The following is a 26,818-nucleotide window of genomic DNA, read 5'->3' as shown; positions in this document are numbered from 1 at the left end:
TAAAAAACAACATCACCTAATGCTAGAGAACACTAGTGACTGGACTGTGAGATAAACCTGGTCTCTGGGGATTTAATAGGTCAATGAAGAAACAGTTAACATGGCAACCTACGACAGCAGTTATTCTTGTGATCACATGTATGGAAACCAGTCATTTGATGAACACGTCTTTCTTTTTTTCTACATACACAGACTGTGTTGTCATTTCTTTCACTGAGCCTCTTGGCAAATAAACACTCTGTCATTTAAATGTTCCTGATGTTAAAATCTCACTCACAGTCACGGTTTATCACTTGATGCTGACGATGTCCCGCTTTTCATTTCTAATCCAATACCTAAGATTTTCCCAGTCGTTAAAGTGTGAAGAAGTGCATTAAAAAAAGGTTCATTTCTTCATATTGTGGCTTCATGTGTTGTTCTAACCAGTGTTCCTGCTATAAAATACATGGCAAAGAAAAGAGGACGTAACACGTGTCAGTCATAAGAATGGAAACCACACGGAAACCAGTATTTGAAGAAATATTTATTGTCTAGAACTATTAAAACCATCATCAATACAACAAGCAAGAGCACATTAATGTAGAGATGTATAATGAGAGAAAGAGAGAGAGAGGGAGAGGGAGAGAGAGAGGGAGAGAGTGTTTCAGAGAGAGAGCAGTTGCAGAGTAAAACCAGTAGCAGGGTCCAAGTGAGTCAGGTCAGAACAGGGAACACTGGTCTCTCGTCAGTGTCTCTGAGACCAGAGTCTGGGAGCCCTGGGTGGCCTCACAGGTCACAGAGCCCACCTTCTTCCACTGGTCTGCAGGGAGCCTCAGGGTGCTGCTCCAGCTGTAGCGGCCGTCCTTCTCCAGCACCCCGGGGCTGCTGCTCTCCTCCCAGCTGCTGCTGCTGCTGCTGCTGCTGCTGCCGTCCACCTTCCAGGCCAGACTCCAGTCTGAGGGGAAGCCCTTGTTGGCCAGGCACATGAGCGTGGCCTTCCCCTGCTTCAGCTCCACGCTGGAGGGGGGCAGCACGGTCAGGGTGGGACGGGCATCACCTAGGAGACGCCAATCAGCTTATTAGACAGGGGCCACACAGCTGTCAATCAAACACCAGACACTGGGACACCTTTTCTTTGTGAGAGTTGATTTTCTCCTTTAAGGAGTTTCTGCCAGATGTTTTTTCTGCTCCACCAGTCACTCACTCACACATTGTTTCACTTCCCTTGAAGAAGCCTCTCATGCATATCAGCACAGAGAGAACCATCGTACAGTTTGACCTGAAATACATCAAACTGCACTGGAAACAAAACAGGGAAACATTTCAAATATTTTATCAAAAATTATCACAAATCTTTAGTTTGCATTACTTTAGTTTTCAAGGGAAACATTTAAAAATACAATACATTTTAGCAAACGAGAAACGGATTTCAAACTGCACTGGAAACAATGTATAACACAATAAAGGGATTACAGATTTTCTAACCTTTTCAAATCCCCATCTTCGTCCTCATTCGGTTCTATTTCATCTGAATGAAGTGAATCTTAATTCAACTTAATATTAGTCATCGATGTGGTTTGAAAAACAAAAATGAATCTTAGAACATATATTTAAAAGAGAACTGAAGTTGTATCTTCTCTACAGCTCAGCTTAAACTTCAGCATGACAGGAATGTGTAAAGAAAAGTTGAATAAAGCTGCTCTGAGTTCACCTCCATGATGACGGAGGAGAAATCCAAACATAAACACTAAAACCTTACAAGAACATTTTATCTGCTGCAAACATTTAAACAATGGATTTACAACGTTACCTTACATTATTGTATTTAGTGTTTGTGCAGAAACTTACTTCCAACATCCAGTCTGGTTCCTCCACCAAAAGTCCACCACAGTGATACAAACTCATTGAGCCGTCGTACAAAAACCTCTCACTGTAGAGAGACACGGCTCTCTGGCTCTGTCAGACTGAACTAAACCTACCAACCCTCAATATTCAACTTCACATTTAAATGTGGAAATAACGATTTCTCCTCTGAATCAATCCTTTATATTCATTACAGTTAGTTTTTAGTTTTCGAATTCTTGTTGCTAAAGCAAAGATCTTTATATTCATGCAAAATACTTCTTCAAAAATTACACATTAACACTGAAAGGAGACTATTTTTCCTGGCATGTTAAATATGAACAAAATAAATATAGAAATAGTTCCTGAAATAAAGCAGTTGTTAAACATTTGACTTACTTCCAACATCCAGTCTGGTTCCTCCACCAAAAGTCCACCACAGTGATACAAACTCATTGAGCCGTCGTACAAAAACCTCTCACTGTAGAGAGACACGGCTCTCTGGCTCTGAAACAAACAAGCTCTCCAAACTGAGTCTGTTTTTAAAACTTTGTCAAATGGTTTTAAACCCAACAATAACACAGTAACACAATTTTAAAAAATGTCATTTTTTTCATACGTATGTTATTTTTAAAGAAAGATAAAGCTTTTATAGCAAAACAATTAAATGTCAGAAAAGACATTATGAAAAATCAAAAAAAATAAAACCAAACCTCATGAAAACAAGTATTACCACATCCTGATCAATACCCCGATAAACTGATTGATCCATTGATAAACAGCATGATCAGAGTGATCCAAGTCCCTGCTGGAGTCAGTCAGAGCATTTCCATAGAGAGCCACTTTGCATCAGCAGCACCATGCTCCAGTGCTCTGGGAGAGTTTATAGTCCTGAGAGTTGAAGACTGGATGACTGACAGCTGTCTTTCATGACAACAGAAGCCACAGAAGTCCTCCTCATCATGAAGATGACTTTGACCTCCGTCCTCATCTGGACTCTCCTCTGCTGCTGCTTCACAGGTAAAGTCCAGAGGTAAAGTCAAGAGTGTTCTTGACCTGGTTGGATGTTGTGAGAGGTATTTCTTCACCAGGGAAAGATTATACAATTTAGTTTTCTTCTGTGGTCTTCAAGGCCTTTTGGTGCTGCTGTCTGATAGGTTTTGTTCTTTTTTTTCAACCTAATGATGGCCTCCTTCATTTGTATTGACATCCCTTTGGACCGCATATTGAGAGTTCCCATAAACAGGTATCAAATGCATATTCAACACTTGGAATCAATTCCAGAACTTTATCTGCCCAAAACCTGTAAAGCCTGGGGTTAAGCCTAAAAATTGAATTGCGAACCGCAAATCCTGATTCGTAGTACAGGCCTCAAGCTGTGTTGCTACCCCCAGTATCCTCTCATATGCACAGCAAAGTCTTTTGCAGACTCTGCAATCAACATACCACCTAATTTAAATAAAGTTGTAAAAACATCCCCTTGGAAATTGAATTAAGGATAATCTGGATATTTGTCATCATGTATGGCTAGATGAGTCTGTCCAGTCAAAATTGTTCCAGTACTTCAAGCAATCTACTCGCAATTAGTTATGACAACCTCAGACCTCAGCTCTCCATCTGATGGAGGCTCCTCTCAAAGCTCAGCTCCATCTCTATCAGCTCCACCTGCAGCTTCTCAAACCAGGCCCTCTGACTACCCAAGAAGTCCTGATTGTCAAGCCTTGTATCTCTTACCCTCTGTCTTGAGTTGGTTTGTGAGGATGTGGCGGTATATGGGGACATCTTACTTTGTGAGGACATGGTGGCAAAGGAGGACCTGAAGTGGACATGGTGGTATATAGGGACGTAGTCGTATGTGAGGATGTGGTGGCATATGGGGATATCGTAGTATGTGAGGACGTGGTGGTAAAGGAGGACCTGAAGGTGGATGTGGTTGTATATATGGGCGTGGTTGTATGTGAAGATGTGGTGGTATATGGGGACAGGATGGTATGTGAGGACATCATGGCATGTTAGGACGGTGGTATATTAGGGCATGGTGGTACATGAGAACGTGGTCGCATATGAAGATGTCCTTAGTTCACCAACTTCCTCATCCTCCACTGGTAATCCTGTGGGTGCCAGTGAAGCTGACAGGAATATTTGGTCATTGTGTCAATATCATATCCTGAATTTGTGATATAGTGATTTATTTTTTGGCATTTAAGATAAAATAAGCAGACTACTGTGAATGTAAATATGTAAATATTGTAAATGTTTGTGTAAATATTTTCATATACATAATTTAAGAGTTTCAATTGTGGAGAGTTTGTGTCATTGTGTGCGTCAACTCATCTTACAATGTTATCTGTACTCTGATAGTAATGGTTTGGATAAAATTTACTCTTCACATTAAAACTTCCTTTGGAATTTTGTTCTTTTTATTTACCTTGATTGAAAGAGGTCAGTTGGAGTCCTTTCAGTGTAACTTAAGAGGGAGACAAAGTAGCATTAATTATTCGACGACTATAAAAGTTTTAAATATACCAGGTTGAGGGGTGAATGAGGGGTCACTTGGAAGACTCAATAATGATGAGGTGAAGGAAGTGATTTTTTAAAAAAGCACAAGAAATAACCTTTTAGTAAATAAATATATTTTTAATAATAACACCTCTGCCACACTGTAGTGTTTTAGTTAGTGGTGCTCCACATGAAAATATAATTTAGACCAGGATGTTGAACAAGAGAATTATGGTGCCATCTTCTGAAATTTAGACTTCAGAACATGCGCAGTATATGTATACAGTATGTACTGTCTGTAGTGGTACCTGGCCTGGATTGTACTTGAGCAGAATATAGCTTTAATAATGAATAAAATGTGAATGAATCATGAATTAGGTCTGATGGTTCTTCATTTTTTCAACCATACAGATGTTACTATAAATACTTCAAAATTTGATGTGCAATTTCCATTGATGGCTGTTGACAATAATTAATTTAAGCCACTCCAGCAACACCCTCACTTCATCTCTTTCTCAAGATCTATGGCTGCACTAGTACAGTGTATGGAAATACTGAAGATGTTTATTCTTCTAGTTTAGTTCAACTTGAGTTTCCCAAAGATAGAACCATGGTCTGATTAGAGAGAATTTAAGCTATTAATTTTCTTTTTAAGTTCATAGCGCTTACTGTTATGAATTACTTAACCCTTCACTTGAACGCCTATTTATGTGAAACATACAAAGAAAAATATATAATTTTAAGCAAATCCTTTTGATTTGAACAGTTTTTGAAATCTATTCCTCACAGTTTTAATTATTTTTTCTTAACATGTCTTATGTCTCAGCACTCTGCTTTTATCTCCCTTCTCTACATCTCCACATTTCTGCACCTGCCCTATATCATGTTGTTTCCCCACTCGCTTTCTTTCAGTTGCCTTAGGTACTCACGCTCTAAAACCTCCACCTTCAGCAGCACCTCACTACCTCAGGTTCCTGGCCTGACAGAGGCCAGAGTCCAGAATGAGACAGCTCCAGAGAGGGTGAAGACAGCACCTGTTCTGAGCCCAACTGGAGCAGGGTACTGGAAGCATTCCTCCTGTACCAGCTGTTTTCTATCTGCTGCTGGCTTGGCAGCACTGCTGCAGGTCAGGTTCACTCTACTGCCCTCTGCCAGGCTGCCTGTGAGACTGACCTTAACTAATACATTCACTGGCGCATCTTTACAAAAATCAGAGACTGCTGTTACCACACATTCAGGTGTTAACTGTATTTATTATACAAGTTAAAAAATGCATACCTTTTTGGGGGGGCACAAAGTCTGAGCTGCAGCTCTGAAACTGGTATAGAAGAAATGCAGGAAACTACACTGAGTCTACTGAATATTTAGAGTACCAAAATACCCAAACTACTGACAAACAACACAAAATATTGGTGAAAAATGATCAGTAAATGCTATATATTGATCTACAATTGGCTCCAATGTGGGCCCGTTTTAATACCATATTATACACTTGTCATGCTGTTAACCAGCTTTGTTTCAGGCTGAAATCTCCTGGTTTTGGTCGACCTTTTCGATGTCTTTTACAAGATGTCCACTGTCATTTAAAAATTGAAGTTTTAAAGACAGTACATTCACACATATTTGCTTACTTGCTACAGTATAGTGCATATACAGTACAGTACACTACGATGAGATTTTAAGTGTGAATAGCGCAGTTCATCAAGCCTAAGGGCTGGTAATAATGAAAGAGAAACATGGTTTCAAGCAGATATCCTCTATTGCCACTCAATTGTCAGTTTATTAAGAACACCTGTCAACATAATGCAATACAATTCAACAGCACGACAAATTTCAGCTTCCAAAATGATTATGCAGTTTTAGCTAGATGTTCCTAATAAACTGACAACTGAATGTATCTCTTGCCAACCAGATTGAAAACGTGAAATCTTACAATAATGAAGAAAAATTTAGTGAAATAGTTTCTACAGATTCCAAACAGATTTACTTTGATTAAATTGGCATATTCAATTAAATGAATAAATGAAATAAAAGAATAAAATTGTCTCATTAATATGCTCACACTGAACATCCAGAAACACAGTATTTGCTCTACACTGACTCCTGGCTTTCAACAGCACATGTACATTGCACCAGCATCCAATGCACCGGCCTGGAAATGGGGTGGTTTGGCCATTGGTTGCCCATTTCCAAACCACACAAATGGGGTCAGCCTGGACAGTTTTCAGGATGCGTCACATGTTAGAGTCACATTTTGTCCTTCTGTCACATAGTCAGGTTACATGCTGGCAGTCAGGCCTGTGATGAAGAAACAGAGACATATATTCAAATGAAAAAGTTCAAACTTTAATTTGCAGCATTAGTGAACTGTACATGTTGCAGACAAATACACACATGTCAAACCTGAAGTAGTAAAATCCAGTGTATTTTATTATTATCCTCCAGACTACCCTTTTTAGCACAGATTCAAGAGTTTGCCACTCTGCATTTGTCTAAGCAATTTCTGAATTTTTAATCTTGAGTGAATGAACTACTGTAAGCAAACAGTAGGCCAAGTGACAGTGTTTGTTTTATATTAGGTACCAGAAAAAGAAACATGACATCCATGACCTGAGAAAAAGATGGATTATTTTTTGAGTGACAGTCATGATAAGGGTTAGATTGAGGATACAAAATTAAAAGAAGTTTGGAGGGTTTGCTGCAGCACAAATTCTTATACTTGCAGTCATTTTACACTTACTTACTTTATGTATTTATCTTGCTTCAAATGCACAACAGTTCTGTTGGATTACTTCTGAGGGAGTTCAGGTAGCATTCTATATGTGATTACCAAAATGTTTCCACCCTACCAGATGCAACCGAAGGTTTCACTCTGTAGTGCATCACATATGAATCAAATTTGGACCGAGCTGTCTGTCGCTGGAGCTGCTCTGTTGAATAAATGTCTTAATGGTGACATCATGTGGTCCAAAAGTATCATTGCAGATGTTTCATCAGGGCGCACTGAAGAAAGCAGGACAGCTTTCTTTTTTTTTTAAAATCAGAATAGACCTTGAGTTGTACCAGCCATCAAAAGTACCAGCAGTGGTAAAACTTGAGAAATAAACAAGCTGTGAATGCAGTTGGTTAGGGAACTGTTAAATCTACAGTATCTTAACAACCACACCAAAACGGTGAAATTTTATACTGATGAGACAGCACTAAACACGAGACACTAGACTCTGTTTAAAGCTGGAACATGTTTAACCACAGGCTGAAAAGCAACGTTTCACTGCCTCCTCTGGTTGAAAGTGTCAAGGTTGTTACATTTCTGACCACATGTTGTCGTGTGGAGTCAAAGTCGTGCTCTGTTTCACCTGTAACCACACCCAGCAGTGCTGTCAGGCTGTACTGACACACACTGGAGTACACCTCTGCATCACTTCAGCAAGATGAAGAAGATGGTTTTCAGCCTTTGTTAAGTTGCATTATAAGGTGTATAAATCTGGGGTTTTACACATACAGTATACTAAGGAAATAAAAAAATGTATGCAAGCCACCCCCCGTTAAAGTATCTGACCTTTGGGGGTCTTTTATCGATCATTATTCAAAACCACTGCTACAGATGCAGTACTCACGGGGAACCGTGAGGTCGAAGGGGGCACTCTTCTCCACCTCCAGATGGTTGCCAGCTGTGCAGTAGATGGAGCCAACCAGGTCTGAGGCCTGAATACCATGGATAGTCAGAGTACTGGATGTACCATCCTGCAGCGAAAATGATAGAAAGTGACTAGAAGACAGGAGAATTTGATGAAAGAGCCCTTGGCAGAGCCGGTGAGAACAACAGTGCTGGGCTATGGCATTGAACTGTTTTTTTGGATCAATCAGGGTTTTGAAAGTCGCATTTTTCCCCTTCGACTGCATCCACTGGAGCCTCAGATTCATGGCATCCTAAAGTAAAGAACACCAGCTCTCAGGTTGAGGTTTGATTTGTCACATGTGAAAAATAAGTCCAATTCTACTCTGTACCGCATTGCTTATCAGGAAATGATTGGTTGAAAGCAAATAACCTCTTCTGTTCAGCGTGGATTTATCCCTGATCTCATGATCCACGCAGTCTCTGCAGAATATTTGCACCACCCTCACGGAAAGCTGAATTCCCGCCCCTTCTCACTTTTCTTTCATTTGTCTCTCTGATAAGCCTAAACATGAGACTGAGGCTTTCTGTCCATAGCCTAGAATAAATGGATATCTACCAGTGTGTATACGGGTATTTACTATGCCAATACCTAAGACTCAGGAGATTAGGTGATCAGAAATGCTTGTTGAAATTTTGTCAGAGAGGACTTGATACAGCGCGGTTGCAATTTTTCAGGATGACGTTAGGGGTTTATCTTTTATTGGATGGTAGTGAAAGGTGTTACTGATGTTTTGTGTGCCCCAATTTACATGTATAAGGGGAGACTTTGGAACTTAGTTGAGCCCTTAAACCTGAAATAACTGATTGTTTATTGGTTTTTTGGGTTTTTTTAGTCACTCTGGTACAGTGTAAATTAGCTGTAAACAAAACATTGGAAGGAGAGTGAATAAGCCCGATATTCACTCTCATAGCTATGGTTTGGTTTCCAACTACTGAGGGAAATATCTGGCTGTTTAGCTGCTAAATACTCCGCTATGTTCTCCAGTTAGTCAATCATTTTGTCTGTCTGCAGTTTGGGGGTAGTGTAAAATGGACTTTTAGAGGTTTTTTATTTATTACTTTGTCTGACCGTAGGTGCCTGCCGTGGCTTGAAATGCTGCGGATTGGAGTGAACCAAAACAGCAATGTTACAGGCTGTAAAACCAGGTCTATGCTACTGATAACAAAAAAAATGACCTACCCGGGACTCAGGACAGCATGGTCTCTCCTGTCGTTATCCTTTCAGGAGTAACCATGGTCGCATAATAATACCCCCTGTCTTTCGCCTCCACTGGCCCCAGGGTCAAGACACCATTGGTCCAGTTCCCCCGCACTCTCCCCTGATAACCTTCGGCCGCTGTCTCCGCTGTTGCCGTTACAGTGATACGGGTTCTAGCTCACTCCCACAGCTGAAATACCAGACAAAGGGTGATGAAGTCATCTTTGAGATCAACCAGGATTGGTTCCTCCACTGGACCGGCAGATTATCTTAACACGCACAGTATCCTGAAAGAAAGAAACAACATTTAAGAGGCTCGAGTGACAAACTACCTTTGCCTCTGGTGCCTCTAATGGCATCGGCAGGTTCTGGTTTTGCTTCCAGGGTTTCACAGAACCCAAAGTGCACTAACAATCCTATAAGAACATTAGATCCATGTCAGCAAACCCGAAGATATTTAAAATGTTTTAAAAGTCTTAACTGTGACTACAAGTTTCTAAAATCTAAAATCTAACTCTGACAACTAGTTTTGTGTGACTTTAAAGTCTCTCCGGTCTTTTTTAGTTCCCACAAAATATATATTTTACTTTGTGTGAATTTAGTCATAATAAATACATTTTATGTAAACAAATTGCGTAGATTAGCAAAGGAAAAACCCAAACTTTACATAAAACAGTTGTTTAATTGAAAAGCGAGTGAATAAAAGTGTTTTGTTTTGTTTTGTTTTTTACCAGGAATTGAGAGGAGAAACAGAAAAGACTTCATGAGCAGATCCGCTGTGGAAGATTCATGCCTTGCACTTCAACCTCCTTCTTTTAGGACACACCCAGGAAAGGTGAACACACACTCACAAACACACACAGACAAAGAGACACACGCACTCATACACACACACAAAGGCACGTATGCTTAATATAAAAATGTCATACATATAAGACTTTATCTCACTCAATCTCTCTTAATCTCGTTTATTAGGTAAAATCCTTCAATTCACACAACACACCATGAGTGTGTTTTGGTGAAAGAAGATCCTGGGAATATTTGAAGAGGGGATGGTGCAAATAAACCAAGCAAATAAGGGGAAAGAGTGAAGTCCAAAAGCTGAGGTTTACTGCATGGAGTTTGGTGCGACTTTCCGACTTCCTCTTCCTCTGACTGAAAACTTTTTTCTGAATGCCTATTTTAACTCCATGCTGGATGAGAACAACAATCCCACATAAGGGTGTTCATGCATGATACATAAAAAAATAAGGTTTTCTCTCATACTGGAGTGGAAAGAAACTACACAGAGAGGAGTTGCGTCCCAAATCCATATGGTATAGTACTCAGCAGGTTGTGAGCGTGTTCAAATGAGAAAAATTCCCTTAAAATCTCAACAACAACAACAAAAAAAAGTCCGTGCATAAGTCAATTTGAGGCTCCTCTGCAAAAAAATAAAACAAGTTGCAGGTTGTGGTGACACATGCCTAGAAAATACCTCCGGAAAAAATAAATATGTATAAAATTTTTATAAAAAAATGTCTCTTTGTGACATTTAGTTGGCAGTTGCACTCAAAAGTCACAGTTTGATTAATGTCCAAATCGCATCACTTCTTCTTAGTATAAAACAGTGAACAGTGTAGATTATATATAAATACATACATATATATATATACATATATATTAACTACAAAAAGATGGAATTATGAAGGTTAGTATTATAATGCATACTGAATACAAATAGTATGTAGTTTGGAAATCGGGACAAATCTGAGGTATCTATCAAAAGTATCAAAAGCAAAAGTTTCTTTCACAGAGTTGGAAGTAGTTTTCTTTCTTGGATTTTAATGGCCCACGTCCTGTCAGGGACCTTGAACTTGAACCCAAATTTCCCAGCGTCTTCAGCCGCTGTTCCTCGTTAAAAGAGCGTTAACTCAGTCATCTGGAGATCATCTTCATCAATGCTCCTATTGTCACTGATTCTATTTCCAACGCTACATTATCATCATCTTTCCCATCCATCCTCACCGACAACATCCACTGTACATCTTCATCCTCATCGTCGCCCTGATCTCCCTCCTCATCCTGAACTGTAGCTCTCTTCCTCTTGAATATCATTGTATTCTGGGATATTGTGATGGATATTTTTCACTGTTTCCTTTGTTTTATAGGCCAAATGAGTGACTGATTAATCCAGTTAATTGGCAGATGAATTCAATCAAAGCTCAAGCATCTCATACTGCATCTTCTGAGGTGTTTGATAAAAATGAATAATTTTTTTGTACATGAAAGCTTCTGCGCTTATTAATATTATTCATCTATTTCTACATTTTCTCTGCTTTTTGTTAGTCAATCTTTTGTTTGTTTGTTTTGGACACAACAAATCGAAAACGATTCTGCTATTATGCAATAATGTCAGGTTCCCTGCTCTAAAGGTAAACTGTGCAGAGCCTAAAGCCTCCTGGGCATCCACCCACTTCGCTTCGCTTGACTCAGCAGTTGTGGAAAGTTTTCTTGTTGCTGCTGCTGCTGCTGCCGCTGCTGTTTGTTTTGTTGTTATGCGTCTTCTCTCTTGGCCACATAACGAATCCAGGGCTTTTATTTTGGAACGTACGAGCGCTGCGTGGCGCCAGGGACGGTTAAAAACAGGGGACCCCGGGGAAGAGGGAGAACTGAGTCAGAGGCGGACTTGAAGTTCGCTGCCCACTCCCACTCTTCAGACTGAGACTTCAGAGGCCCTTTTCCCCCCCTCCGGCGCTGAGATGACGGCCCCCGGGAGCTCTCCGGTCTTCGAGGGGATGTACTCCCAACTGATAGAGGACGAGGGCACTTACGACGAGCTCAACCGCAGGCCAGATGCGGGACACGGCGGTAAGACTGGTCGCCGCGGAGTCGAATCGAGCCGCTGCGTCCGGAGGAGGGGATGAAAAGCAGCTGTCGTGTTTTCTCCCGGCTTTCGGTCTTTCTCTCCCCTCAACTCGCCTGTTTTCGCCCGCTGCGTTTAGGCTCCGAGGGCGCAGTCTGAAAGGCGGTAGAAGCAGGAGCTCCAGGAAATGTGTGCGCTGCTCGGGACCGAGTTGTTTATCGGTTAGTTTTCTGCTGATCAGTTAATCGGCTTCAGGGACTTGATATACATCACAGCTCACATCTGGTCCGAACAACAGTCCAGACTCCGAGGATAATCCATTCGCAGTGATGGGAGGCAGGAGCTTTTTTCCAATTTCATAAGTTAGTTGCTAAGTCTAAAATGTGGACGAAAAGAAAAGAAAAGAAAAAAAGACCCAGCACGACTTCTCGGAGCTTAAAGCGACGCGTTCCGGTTACTCGAATCGTCAAAAACCCAGATTGCTTCGGCAGCTCATCTTCCCAACTGAGACGCTGGAACCAGCAAATGATTTGTAGTTTTGCTCGAAAAATGACTGAAATAACTGAAGCGCTTCGTTTCCTGTCAACTGACAATCGGACTCCTTGTTCCAAACTCTAGTAATAATATTTAACTTTTGTTTTGAAAAGTGCATTACAGCACGAAACAAAACACAGATGTGCCAGCAGCTGGGTTTTGTTAACTCTGGTCAAGAGCCAGCCCAGTAAATGGGTCCGTGTTTGCTTGCTACAGATGCATCGGTATCTGTGGAAATGCCGGGCGATGGGTAAAAAACCCAACTGCCGTGGAGAGACGCCAGACTAGGGGCAAGGTGACCGGAGAGCACAGTCGAGGGGTTTTTTTTTACGCCGCCAAAATGCCCATGTGTCCACTCAGATGTGGCCTAGACTGACAAGACGGCTGACGATCATGACGGAAGCAACGGGTCCCGAATCTGCGTGGGAATGAGCCCGATCGCGGCCTCGCGTCCGAACAAATCGAGGCCACTTCCCTCGGGTAATTCCCCATGCCCCAGAAAGCTGGTCTGACAGGTCTGATATTTACAAGTCTGAACGGAGCAGATTCCTCCTTGGCTTGAAGGCTCCGTTGCAGTCCTAAATGCATCCCTACAAAAATCCAGAGACCTTCGAATAGAGCGGTTGTGGTTGGGTTTTTTTCTAAAAGCACTTGTTGGTATTCGTAATTCACGCACCACAGCTGTTTCCGTTCCTTCAGACTGAGGTGTACGGATAAATATGCAGAGATAGATTGATGAGTTATCACAGAGGCCCTAGGCTCAGAGGGGCCTCGCAATCTGAAAAGGGAGGTAACACTTTAATGTTAAAACACATGTTGGAGACGTGTCCTAGGAAGACAACGGCCTTATTTAAGAGTCGGTGGTCGAGGCTGAGTTGGAGATTCAGACCCTCTCACGAGCAGACCTGCAGGTGCTTGATCCGACGCTGTACCCCCTTTGAAACAAACCCTCCCGTGCGATCAAGACGGAGCCTCCTTCGTCCTCTTCACATCATCACCGCCACCTGATAAACTGCAAGTGCAACCGCTCGGGGGCACAGCGGTGCGAGTCCCATCACGGATCGTCACACCCCTCAGCCGACCCGACACTTCCTGTCCCGCAGCGACGGGTTGAGAGCTGGCCTACATGAACCCCCCCCCCAACAGCTCTATCTATCTATCAAAGTGAAGACGGATGAAACACCTGGCAACAGAAAGTTTGAGTTTCAAACCACTGCATACCGTGAGAGGAGGCACATTTTGCTTCACTGTCTACACTAGGCCTGCGACCGACGATCAGTATTGTTGATTAATCTGATGGTTATTTTTTGTGATTAATCGTTTGGTCTACGAAATGTCGGAAATTAGAGAAAAAAATGCATGTTATAATTCCTAAAAGTGAAAAGCGACATGTTTAAATTTCTTGTCTTATCCGACCAAAAGTCCCGAACTAGAAAATGTTCAGAGAAAAGCAGCAGGTACTCAGGTTTAAAGAGATGAAACCGGGGAATGCTTTCTGTAATCCTGCCCCAGCCCCAGTCTATAATGGGGTATTTGCCCCTTAAACAACTCGGGCTATATCAGCCCATTGCTGGCCTTGGGTCCGGGTTTGCCGGCTCTGCGGCATTTTGACACGAGGGCGATGAGGCGCCGCGACTCCGTCGGGCGTCTCATCCATCCGGACAGAAACAGACAGAGAAAAGGCCACTTTGGTGTATCCCCGTGATTAACAGTCTCTCCCCGCTGCCACCTCCAGCTCAACCGATCTGCCCGGTCAGGCCGACCCCCAGGCTCAGCGGCCCCGTGCCCTACCGCCTCGCCACCGTCTGCCTGGCGACCATGTGTGCCATCCTGCTGATCTCCATCATAGCGGTCACCGCGCAGCGCAGTGAGTACACAGCCGTCGGGTGCCCGTGGCGCTCGTTTCCCCCCGTTCTCTGATTGTCCGTCCGCTAGTGGCACCGTTGAGAAACGTTTTAACTTGACATTCACCTACTGGTCTGAAACACACGCTGTAACGTGGCTGTGAGCAGATCTAAGTGTTTATTAACGCATTTGTTGACAACTCTTATCTCCTTCTGTGGACACACATAAGTGGAGGCTGCTGCATAAACAGCAGATGACTGGTAATTTAGTGGGCAAAGTCGCAATGCTAAAAACGTTGACAAATGCCGTCTATTAGTAAACACTTACAAACATGTCTTTACAGCTGTGTACAACTGCATTATTATGTGCTATAAGCCATTTAGTAACTGTCTATATATCGCTGTTACCCAGGAGACACAAAGCAGTGAAGACATGAAACAAACACTGGTACATGACTGCTGGTCATTATCACCGCACTCTGTGGAACAGTACATTTCAAAACTGCCGAATAAACAGTTTCAGGCCAGAAAAGAGGATCATGTGGTTTGAGCCTTGCAACACATGTGTACGAGGGAATCACCGCCCGTAGCGTGGCTGTGTTTCATGCACATTTAGCACACGTGCATGTGTGTGTGTGTGTGTGTGTGTGTGTGTACAGGCGTTACGTCCTACGCCGGGGTGAGACAACAGAGGCGAAGAGGTCAAGGTTTAAAGTGAAGATTTTAAAAGCTTTTAAATGTGATAATTGGGCTGGAGATGAATCGGCACACTTAAGATAGAAGTCCTGGGAAAAACAATTAAAATTATTATTCCCTTCATTTAAATTTAACATCTCTAAGAGTCCACAACTGAAATGCAACTCTTTTGAGGAAAAGCGTAAATGGACTGTTTTGATCCTGTCCGGTGTTGAGTCGTTTTTGAGTGAGGTTAAAACTGATATTTAGGTGTCCTGTGTTAGCTGACTATTCCGTCGTTCCACGTGTTCCACAGATAAAAGCAAACCTCAGGGCGGCGGTGAAGCGACCTCAGAGTCACAGGTACAGACGCAGAATGCAAACGTTTCGACTCTGATGGCCACCATCGACAGACTGCAGCAGGAGAGAAAGCAGCTGCAGAAAGAGAAGGAGGAGCTGCTGGCCAAACTGGCAACTAAAGGTACACAGCTTTACAATTGTGTACGGATGTGTGCTCGTTCTCACGTAGTGCTGCTGTCACTGTACGAGAGCAAAGGGTGCATCTGAGTTAGAGCTGCGAAATGCATTGAGATTGGATCATTTCTGGACATTGGAGATATTGGATATTGTCATTATCAGCAGGTCTGACAATTCCTTTCTTTAGTAACTGACTGATTGTTTGGATTAAAAAATGTCAGAATAGTTCATTTTATGGTGGAAAAATGGCCATCGTTTTTCCCTGAAGCCCCGGTGAACGTATTCAACTTGCTTTTCTTGTCTGACCGACAGCCAAAAAGCGCGATGGCGAAGGTGTTGAGTTTCTTTCATGACAGAAAACTGGAACAACGAGTGAATATTCACATTTGAGACGCCGGTGCCAGTGAAAGTTTGGTAGTTTTGCTTTAAAAACATTACGTAAACATCAACAATTATGTATCTATGAATTCTCTGTCAGTCGACTAATCAATTTTCAATCATTTCAGTTTAGCATACTGGTTGGTTTCTGGGTGCCTGGAGAAATAATGAAACTGTGGGGGTCAATAGGGGCCTAATAACAAACTTTTGCCCCAGGGCCTCTTAGGACCTAAATACGGCCATGTATGTATTTGGCAGTATCCTGGAAAGTAATTGCACTTGTTTGAAAACAACAAACCTATTCCCTGGATTTTCTGATCTCATTCATAGAAAGATTTCTTTTGAAAAGTAAGTCTGTACAGTGGAATTAGGTTTTGTGATATCACTATCAGTATTTAATTGTACCACAATCACGAAAAAATTATTCCTCATCAGTCTCTCATTTGTGTGTGTGTGTACCGGTAATTCACCAGCCTCTGAGGTGATCAAACCGACGGAGGTGGCACCGGCCCGTATCGTCTGCCCCATGGATTGGCATCTCTTCAACAACAGCTGTTACTTCATCTCCAGAGTCTCCAGGGATTGGCCAGAGAGTCAGTCATTCTGCCAGAGCAAAGGAGCTCACCTGGCCATCATCCACACGGCCGAGGAGCAGGTACAGTGCGACGCGCTGCGCGGTCGCAGCATGTTGATCCCGCGGTACATCGTTAGCTTCTTTGTCGGCTGGAGTTCATTTTGAGTGAATCTCACACAGAGGAAAGCATTTTATCGGGAAGAGCCGCTTCTGTTCTTCTGCTGACTTCAAAAAACACGCCAACATGTCAACAGCTCCAAGAAAGTTTTTTTTCGCAACTTTACGTTAATGAACTTCAAAGGTGACACTGTGTGAACAAACACAATTTAAAACTTGAAGATGATGTTCTGTTTGTTGCTTACGCAATAAGGCACAAAGATATCATTGGACATTGAAGGATTAGGCTGGTGATATTCTGTACATTTCTTATTCTCAGCAAATCCCATGTGTTCTGTCTTCCCTACCAAACTGGTTGGTTCCTACTGATGACGTAAATCTTTAAAAAAAAGTTCAGAAAAATATAGTTTAACTTACTTTACTGACTAAAAAAAAAAAGGTAAGAACTATATAACAGCTGGACACTGTGTGTTTTTAGCAAATGTAGCAAAAGTGCGTGTGTTGGGAACTATTTTCAGCAGCGGATTAATCCTCATTTGGGGCTCTATTGAGTATTTGGGATTAAGTCAAAATAAACTACAGTGTGTGTTTTCACGTAATGAACGACGTTGTCACCCGGTGCAACAGTGTGGCTCGTCGGTGTGTTTTTTGGACAACAATGGAGCTCTGTGGCCCACAGGATATAATCAGGCATCAGGCATTTCAACACGATTGTTCCTAGTCCCAGTGTTTTTTTACAAGAACACATTCATTGAACATATTTTGGGTTTTCGCGGAATCATCCAGCCAACGCCAACATCCTGTCTGGTGACGGGGTTGGTATATTAATCGTATGTCAGGCTTTGAGCTGTTTCTCTGATCACCCCACTGTACAAAAACATTCAGCGATGAATGTGCCCGATGAATATTTTTCTTTGTGTTTGCGTGTTTCCTCTCAGAAATTTCTGTGGGATCTTCTTCCCAGAGGCCACTGGAACGCCTACTGGTTTGGGATCACTGACGAACACACGGAGGACCGGTGGAAATGGGTGGACGGCACTCCACTGGTCGGAGGGTAGGTTCACTTCCGTCGCCACCTACCTGCCTCCCAACCTGTTGAGAACCAAGCTGCATACTGTGTCGCAAAGCAAATCAGCTGGTCTGAACCAGTCTTAAAAAATAGGGGACTTTTAAAAAGGCAGAGAATTTGGGCCCATTTTAGCTAAAGATAAGATACAACATGCAATGTTGGGTGAGGAATCTGGGTTTAAGACACTATACTACAAAACATCACAAGGTTGAGATATTTTCTCAGAATCTGGATGGCATCAGTATGCATTGAATGACTTTACAAGGAAACCACTCAATACTTTTATATAAACAATGGCTCGAAAAACTATGCGAATTGTCAAAGAGGTCATTCATTGTGAAGGACTCCGAAAATTATCACAAACTCTGCAGTTTCTCTTACTTCTATGGACTGTTTTAGCATCTTTCTTGCTCATAGCTCTAGCGACTTTACTGTTCTGGTTCAATCCCACCGGTCTCGTCAGTGTCATTTTATATAAAAAAGTTCTTAAAACCCATTGCTCAACACCAAACAACAGTCAGACACAAACAGAGGCCAGCTGGTGAAGATAGTGGAGCATTTCACCGCTGAGGAAGCAGATACAGTCCAGACCATAAGTATTTGGACAGTTATACATTTTTTTTTTTTTTTTTTGTCTCCTGCAAGTGGATTGTAGATCAAGTGGACTTAGATCCAGCGATTGACTTGGTCGGTCGAGGATATTCCACCTCTTCACCCTGGAAAACTCTGTGGTTGCTTTGGCCGTACGTTTAGGATCGTTGTCATTCTGAATGATGAAATGTCGTCCAGTGAGTTTTGATGCATTTTTGCATTTGATGCATTTGATGAATCTTAGCACAGGATTCTCCTGTGAACCTCTGCATTCATCCTGCAGCTTCCGTCAGCAGTGAAATCATAAACAAATGCCAGTGTGCCAGTTCCCCCGACAGCCTGAACCGTAACAGAACCACCACGTTTGACAGATGAGGTGGAGGCCTTGGGTCATAAACTGTTGCATTTTTCTCCACCATTTTGATAGAAGTTTATCTTTCTGTTTTTGAGGTTCACTAGGGGTTTGCATCTTGTGGTCAGGAAGTCATCTCTTGATCATTGACCAGGAAACTTGTCCGCCTACATCCTGTACAGCCTCCTTTTACTTGCTGTACGTTTTTTTTTTCACCATGCAAATGATTTTCTGCTAATCCACAAGACTTGTGCTCCTCAGTCTACCAGGTCATTTGCCATGTTCTAGTTTTCTTGTACACACCTGCTTTTTCTAGTATGCACCCAACTGTTGATTTTGGCAAACCAGCTACCTTTGGATTTTAGCTTTTCCTAAGAGCCTCAGTATTATCATCTTCACTGACATGGTCGCCTCTTCACTGCTCACATCGACAGACAACTCCACCTCAATCTAAATACCAACTCTCAGCTCTCGGTCAACTTTGAGCCACGTGTGAGCTTTTTTTGTGCACGAACTACCGGTGAAACGACACCCAGCTGCCCGAGAAACATTTAGTAGCCACGTGTCCAGCCACTGTGGACGCTTGCAATTTGGGCACTGTGTTAAAAGGGCTATATCTCCCATACAGTTAATTCTATATTGATGTGAGCCTACTTAAATTAAAGCTGAGACTCGACAGTTTAATGGAGCCTCCATTCTTTTATTTAAAATTGAATGTGCTGAAGCTCGGAGCCTGAAAAGCAAAAAATGTGTAACTGTCCAGATACTTCCAGTCTCGACTGGATTTCCCTCAGCAGTTGGTGGAAAGGAAAACAGAGCTTAAAGAGAGTGAATATCTGACTCACATTCATCAGTCCAGAGCAGAAGAAAAGAAAAAAAAAAACGCAGATTGTTACGTAACATATATCAAGCTCATTGCTCTTCCTCAGGAGACACTGGGAGCCAACTGAGGAGGATCTTGTAAATATGAATAAAGGAGTGAATAGATGTCGAGCGACATACTGTGTACAGTATACAGGAAGACTGTTTGTACACCAAAACTGTGTATATATGAAAAAAATTATATCGATGCTAATATTCATAACAATTAAAGGGCCATGAGGAAGAGGGGAAGGAAGCCATGAAAACAATACTCAGTTACCACTAAAACCTACAAAACACACAAAAGTATACAATAAATAAAAGTTACTCATTCAGTATCAATATGAAGAACTTGATCAGGTGTAAGTGGATTAAAAAAGACGAGACGAGACTTGTAATGTAGCTTTAAAAAATATGGAGGACTTACACTCTGTTGGTGGACAAATTTATAGGAGCTTTGACGATTTGAAATGAGTTCATTTTTGCCCAAACTGTAACTCAACTACTCTGGCTCCAGATTGTCTGTGATACAAACAGACTTAAATACACAAACACACACACACACACACACACACACACACACACACACACACACACACACACACACACACACACACTCATACACAGACTAACAGACCAATGGACTTTTACCTCTGTTGAACAATGACCTTTCACATACCTACAGACTTTGCCACAGGTTTTGGTCTCTGAGATGCACAGTGACAATTGCTGGCCTGGTTGGGAAAAGGGGAAGGAAAAAACAATTTTCAAACTTCAACCCAATACTTCCTGTTTCACTGGATAGTCATATCTTGGGTACGGAAAATTTCTGGAGGGCAGGACCCAAAACAGGAACAGGAAGTTTCTGGACTCCAAAAATGTTCCTGGATTCTCTGGAAAAAATGTAACTTCTTCAAAACTATCTTGGGTTAGAAACCAATGCGGCCCCTATTTTTGGCCATGTTAGCACCATGCCGTGAGGAATGGCCGCGTTGGTCTGTCCACCATTAGGTCCAGACTGAGATACTGTATCTCAACAGCTACATACATAGTTCCCAGACAGTCAATCCTACTGACTTTGGTGATTCCTTAACTTTTCCTCTACCATCCTGCCACCATCAGGTCAAAATTTCAATTTTTCCAATAAGACTAGCCTGCAAAATGAGTGACATTCCCATCAGTTTCAGTTGATTTTGTGTTTAGCGCTATTTAGCAAATGTTGGCATGCTAATACACTAAAGTAAGACGGCGAACATGGTGAACCTTACACCTGCTAGACGTCAGCAAGTTAGCATTGTCATTTTGAGTATATTAGCATGCCAGTGTTAGCATTTAGCTCGAAGCACCGCTGTGCCTGAGGACAGCCTCACAGAGCTGCTAGCAGCTGACAAATTCCTTAAAATTTTTGGTCACAGATCTGCTGATCAGCATTAGCTATAACTCTGGTAAATGACCCGAGTCCTCTGCTTGTAATAAAACAATTAGTTAATGAATTGATTGATAGATAAATTGATCGATTCACTTAATTGTCAACACCTTATTTAAATATAAATATATTGTACTCATAGTATAGAGGATCACTACAGAAACAATGAAGAGGACAGAGCCATTAAAGAATTAAAGGTTCAAGTTGCAGATGTGAGATAACAGCTGGAGGGAGGCCAGGATCATGTCTGCCTGATTTCACTGCAAACAGCAGCTCTTATGTCACTGCTGCATGGCACTGCTCTGCAGGTGACTCTGACCTCTGACTTCTGATGAAAAACAAAGGTGTTAGCGCAAAAGAGGGAATAGTGGAAAGATCAGTTAGTTGTGCAAAATCAGATTTTCTAATAACCATCTGATTTTTCTTCCTCATTTTGGAAATATTTCTTGATGACTAACCTTTTGTCATTCCTCTTTTACCCCCTCATTCCTTCCCTTCCTCTTTTCATGCTGAGATATGTTTTTATATCATCCCCTTGGGGTTCTGACTTGGCTCTGCTCCGATGTGTCTGGATGACTTGACATTGATATTTAATATTTAACCTTCGTCCACTTTTACGCTGTCTGCAACTTTTTCGTGTATCTCCGGACCGCTTTTCCTGACGAACTGTATGTATGTTGAAATCACTGGTGCCAGTTTTGAACGTGTGCAGTATAGTTAAGGGTTTATTTTTGGAACTACACCGCTGCACACTGATTTTCATTTCTCACAAAAACCTGCTGTCCTCTGTGCATTTATATATGAGAGTGCTGTCAGTATGGATATAAAAGTGAAGAGGAACTTTTGTTTTTGTTTAAAAAAAAAAATCAATTCAGCCTTTTCATTTTTCCCTCAAAATACATGCTTTAAAAAAGTGACTTACCTGTCAAGGGCTGCAAAGAATGCTACCAACCTATTACCAAAGCCATCATATTGGATGATTCTACAGTGGTGCATTAAGGTACATGCTAACACTGATGTATAACATGCATCAATGTTGTTGTTGAAGATTATCTACACACAATGTCAGCACCATATTCTTGACAAATATATCCAATGGACGTCAGTTTTCCTAGAAAAGCAAAAATGTCGACAGAGGACCATGTACAGAGGTGTAACTGTAACTGTTTTAATGTTGTGGCTGATCTGTGGATGAATTTAGATATGACGTCGACCAAAGTGAATTCTCTCTCCCTCTGTCTCTTCAGCTTCTGGGAGGTCGGCGAGCCCAACAACCACATCGACGAGGACTGCGGCTACATTGTGAAAACACGCGTGTTGGAGCGGGTGGCGATAAGGAGCTGGTACGACGCCCCCTGCACAATGAGCTGGCCCTACATCTGTGAGAAGGAAATGGGCGCCGGTGCCAGCACCGCCATACCACACTGAGACGTCAACATCACTCGGATCATCTAAGGGAAAACAAGGGGAAGACCTTTACCAGTCGGTAGTTTGTCAGGTTTCAACAACCTGCTGCGTGAGCAGCTACTTTTTCTTCATTTTCTCCTAAAACCTGGGCTGAAATTTTACCATTATCATTGCATTCCAGCACAATGAAAAGATTGTGACTGCTACTTTTGAGGCCTCTCAAAATACGGTGAACTGACTCAAAATTGAAATTAAAGGTGACAAAGAAACAATTTTAAGACAGTGGAAACCTGACTTAACACATCACTCAAGGTAATGATTGCACGGTGAACCACTAAACCATATTTTAGAGGCCTACAGTAGTGTTAGCAGGAAAATTGTTTTTTGAAGAAAAACTTGGTAAATAACTACAAGTAATCAAATTATTTTATTTTATTTGTCACAAGGGATTAGAAGGGCATAGCTTTCCACTGGGGATGGGGGTACATACATTTTTTGATTGTTTGCGTCCTGGCTTTGGCCTCTCAGGCAACATACTCGCTGCACTATCCTCCTGGTGGAGGTGTTTGGGGCTGTATGCAGAATTAAACTAAAGGCAGGCGGCAGGGCTGAAAAACGTACTTCCACCTCATTTAATTTCTGTTGTCATTCACAGTTAATATTGATGCTATAGGTGAATATTAATCGAAGATATGGCGGTAAAGAAAAGGTTTTTTTTCGTAGTAAATGTTGAAATCAACTGTTACGACGTGGTTGCATCAGCTCTTTGAAAGTTTGAACTTAGCCTCTAGTTACAATTCATGAATTTACGCATACAGCCATTGGTTCTTACATAGAGTAGTTCTTACATAAAGATCAGTTGTTACTATATCTTTACACCCAGTAACTGCTACGTGTAGCTAACTAAAGCACCTGATGGTGACGTTAGCTTGCACCCTCCATTTTTCTAGTTTTTATAGACATTTAAGCAGTTCAAGTCCAGTGATCAACCTCAAATGATACAAAGGTCAGTGGTAAACTGCTAAAGTTGAAAATTAAAAAAAAAAAAACCCATTTGTTAGATGTTGGAACAAACTGTGTTGCTACAACCTCGGATGCATTGTTAGGACAGTACTGTACTTCAGGAAGTAGGCGTGTATATTTCTATCAGAACGGTGAGAAAAACACAAGGAACAGAGGAAGACAGACTGGCTGGTCAGGGATTCATGCTACGGCGAGAAGATGACCCAAAACATTGGAGGGAAAGAACCAGACCGGCACAGTCTCCAGACCTACACCGCATGGAGCTGGTTTGGCATGAACTGGACAGAAGGTGAAAGCCAAACTTCTGAACAATATTTCATTTCCAGTTTAGAGAGAACACCACAAATCGTCTTCAGTCTCACTCAGTCTAAACTGCATGAATACTACTAACACTAAATCAAACATTTCTCCATAGACGCATATAAACCAAAGCAATTTTACAAAGAATTGGCATATAAGTGTAACTTTTCTCTTGACCCACTACAACTGTTATTGCTGGAGGTTATTTCATTAATTTCTATTCTTCTGTAGTTGAATTTGCAGTCGAGCTACGTATTTGATTCCTTTTGAATGAACCACACTTTGGATATTTCTTTGTAGCTGATTGACACAAAACCGAGGTCTAGCCGGCTACTAGCTAAGACGTCCTGGAAGTTTCATGGTGCGACCTGATCTAGTGAAGCCCTGTTTGAAACTGCTTGTTATTAAGAACTCAGAAAGAACGTAGCAGTGGATTTACAAACTGCTGGTCCAACCCAATCCTGCTCTCTTATAAGAGCAATAAATTCAGTTTGTGTAAAGTTTGTGCATTAATAATGAAGCATTTTGGTTTGTATTTTTTTTATAGACCACCATTACTATGAAAAGCAACCAATTTTAAATACTAACCAATTTCATTACAATCTCTTATTTGGTAGATTGAATACGGATAATGAATAAGAAATGCAAGGGGGGAAGTCAGTGCTTGCAGGTGGTGGACGTTTGGTTCACTAGTTATAATTTTTCATGTGCATATATGTATGTATATTTTTTTAACATATGAGATGCTTCTTAATCCAAGGAAACCTCAAATGAGTCACTTTCTGAAGCCTTTATGGAGGATTGCAGTGCTTCTACGCCTCAATGTGACCAGGGGTGTGACATTGTTGTGGTACTACAGTGTATCTCTGCCTTCAACCACATTAATAATTCCTACTTTTAAATGCTCCTGTTTTTAGAATTTTTAGATCGCGGATTCAAGACAACTATTAATGTTTTCACTTCTTTCTTACATGTGAAATGGGATTTTTAGAAATGAATAGCGTTAGGTTTGTATTATCTGCACACTGCTGAAGTGTCATGATGGTAAATATGTGGGAGTATTATTATCTGATCCAGTGTGTTGGTGACGTTCCTCAGTAAAAATGATCAGTCTGAATTTTTTGATGCACTTTTGCTCAGTTGATTGAGTCTTAATTAATCAAATATTTGAAATTACAGAAAAATGTGTCCTGTGGATCTTGTAAATAAATAATAAACAAAATTGTTTTGTGTTGTAATGTCTCACTGCACTTGACTAATGTTTCTTCACACATTATGAAGTATTTTACGGCTTCAATCAAAGTCTTTGGAAAACGGATCCACCGACTGTGCAGTTCACCTCAGCTGTACGAAGTACTAACAAGTTCACCCTAACACCTTTACGAGGTGATAATGTGGCGCATTTGCAACGTGTTATGCTGCCCCCAAGAGGCCAAAAAATCATAGTGCAGCTTTAATGTGACACTTGCTTTTTTATCAGTTACAACTACAACAAAAAAAAAATTCCTTCATTGTCTAGTTTTTTCTTGTTTTTTCTTTAAATCTCCTGCACTTTTTTAAAAACAATTTTATATATTTAGCCGACACACTTAAATAGACGCGCATTTGGTCTAGCACACATTGTGGTTCTACACAAGTTCTGAACCCCTCAATTGCAGGACAAACAAATTTCACATTTTAATGAATTGCATGCAGATGGGTTTGTACCGAGTTCCCAGGAGACACTAACAACTGATAAATGTGCCTGTGATTAAGGGTAAAGGCTAAATGTGATGTACGTGTCGTCAGATTGAAGATGTTTTCTTGTGTTTTGTCTGTTTTGCTTGTTTTCTTTCGTTGCAGTGCACTGAAGTTTCACGGTCTCGTTGCTCTTTGCTTATGAATGCCAGTTTTTTTTTTCCGTCTTCATATGAAACTGAAAATGGCCGATATTAATTAAAAAACCCATTTGGAAATAAATAATATAAATAATAAATAATATAATAAATGCTGAAAGATATAAACCATCCCACGAAGTGTGACTCTAATGGACAGCACAACTCATGCTCATGAAACCTGATATGATGGTTCGTTGCCTGAAATGTCTCCTCTCAGCATTGTCGTTGCTGTTGTTGTCGCTGTTGTTGCCCAGCAGGTGGCACTGCTAACACAAAAAAACCTATGGTCAAAATGTTGACGACGTGATGGAAGTCTGCAGGTCACACGGACAAACAGGGGAGGTGGAGAGGAACTGACGTAGATGGAGCTATTCTACCTTGACAGGCAATGTGGAGCCCCCGATAAAATCGAAATGAATTTAACTCTACTATTCAAATAGGGAATTTCATTGGTTTGGAGTACAACAAAATACACAGAAGCAGCAAAAACATACACGCAGTCAAAAAACAGACACGATCTATAAAGGGAACCGTACTTTAACCTTTCAACTTCAGCTTTTCTCATGTAGATTCCTGCTTTTATTCTCCTTTATCACTTAGTCAATTAGATTTCTTTTAAAAAGTATTAATGTACATCACCCATACAAACCAAGAATGTGTCAAATCTGCCCCCTGACATGTCATCTGTTCTTCTCTGAAAAGCCTACATTCAGTCTTCCAGGTCATCTCGCCCACTTCCTGCCTTGTTAAAGTGGGCTAAGAGCGTCCCTGAACGACGAGGCCAAAGGTGGAGGGAGTTTGTCGAGTGCACGGTTTATGCTCCTGCTTCCCCCCTGAGCTCGTTACCGCAGGAGGTTATCAGGAAGTCAGCTAGACCTCTTCTGTCACAGTCCATTAGCCTGGATTACAGGCCAAGACTTAGGAGAAGGAGAAACACTCGGGCTCGTTAGTAACCCTCTGTAATAATGTTCCATCGACAGGTCGAACAATGAACCAATGAGGAGTAAAGACAGATTTGAGTTTTCGGTTTTTGGTTACCCTGAAAGAAACTGCATCGGAGACAGAGAATGTCTGTATGAAAAGCACAACAAACACAGCTGACAGAGTGAGCGGCAACCTATGAGCAGAGAATGCAGTAAAAAGAACACAGAGGAAAGCGACTACTAACCAAGACATGAGACGGGTGCTTGAGTACTTTAGTTGCTACAGTTGTCCAAACTGTCTCCTGTAACTGTTCCTCTCTGAAATTAAAGAAAAATTTGTTTTCTTTT

General features: G+C 41.5%; 1 protein-coding gene, 1 long non-coding RNA gene and 1 gene segment (V, D, J or C); 1 reads left to right on the top strand and 2 right to left on the bottom strand.

Annotated features, from left to right (window-relative positions):
* Positions 1 to 588: 588 nt before the first annotated feature.
* Positions 589 to 2,260, bottom strand: LOC120786569 (the record flags this gene model as incomplete). The annotated part of the segment is given in 2 exon segments: positions 589 to 1,036; positions 2,221 to 2,260. Coding segments are annotated over 2 exon segments (378 nt in total), but the record flags the coding sequence as incomplete, so codon positions are not given.
* A 3,309-nt stretch (positions 2,261 to 5,569) lies between these two features.
* LOC120786298 lies at positions 5,570 to 10,760 on the bottom strand. The gene is made up of 4 exons (XR_005706693.1): positions 9,929 to 10,760; positions 9,180 to 9,484; positions 7,938 to 8,064; positions 5,570 to 6,618 (listed from the first exon to the last, which is right to left on the bottom strand). It is a non-coding gene; the product is annotated as an uncharacterized LOC120786298 (long non-coding RNA).
* An 846-nt stretch (positions 10,761 to 11,606) lies between these two features.
* Positions 11,607 to 24,886, top strand: LOC120786297 (CD209 antigen-like protein 2). The gene is made up of 6 exons (XM_040121659.1): positions 11,607 to 12,047; positions 14,312 to 14,443; positions 15,412 to 15,576; positions 16,424 to 16,605; positions 17,580 to 17,695; positions 22,188 to 24,886. Exons 1-6 carry the CDS (start codon positions 11,939 to 11,941, stop codon positions 22,366 to 22,368), a joined length of 885 nt encoding a protein of 294 aa, XP_039977593.1. The 5' UTR covers positions 11,607 to 11,938; the 3' UTR covers positions 22,369 to 24,886.
* The last annotated feature ends 1,932 nt before the right edge of the window (positions 24,887 to 26,818 follow it).

The sequence above is a fragment of the Xiphias gladius genome, chromosome 24, assembly GCF_016859285.1.
Source record: "Xiphias gladius isolate SHS-SW01 ecotype Sanya breed wild chromosome 24, ASM1685928v1, whole genome shotgun sequence".
NCBI classification, from domain to species: Eukaryota; Metazoa; Chordata; class Actinopteri; order Istiophoriformes; family Xiphiidae; genus Xiphias; species Xiphias gladius.
The sequence above is the reverse complement of the archived record's forward strand: the minus strand, read 5'-3'. Positions and strand labels throughout refer to the sequence as shown.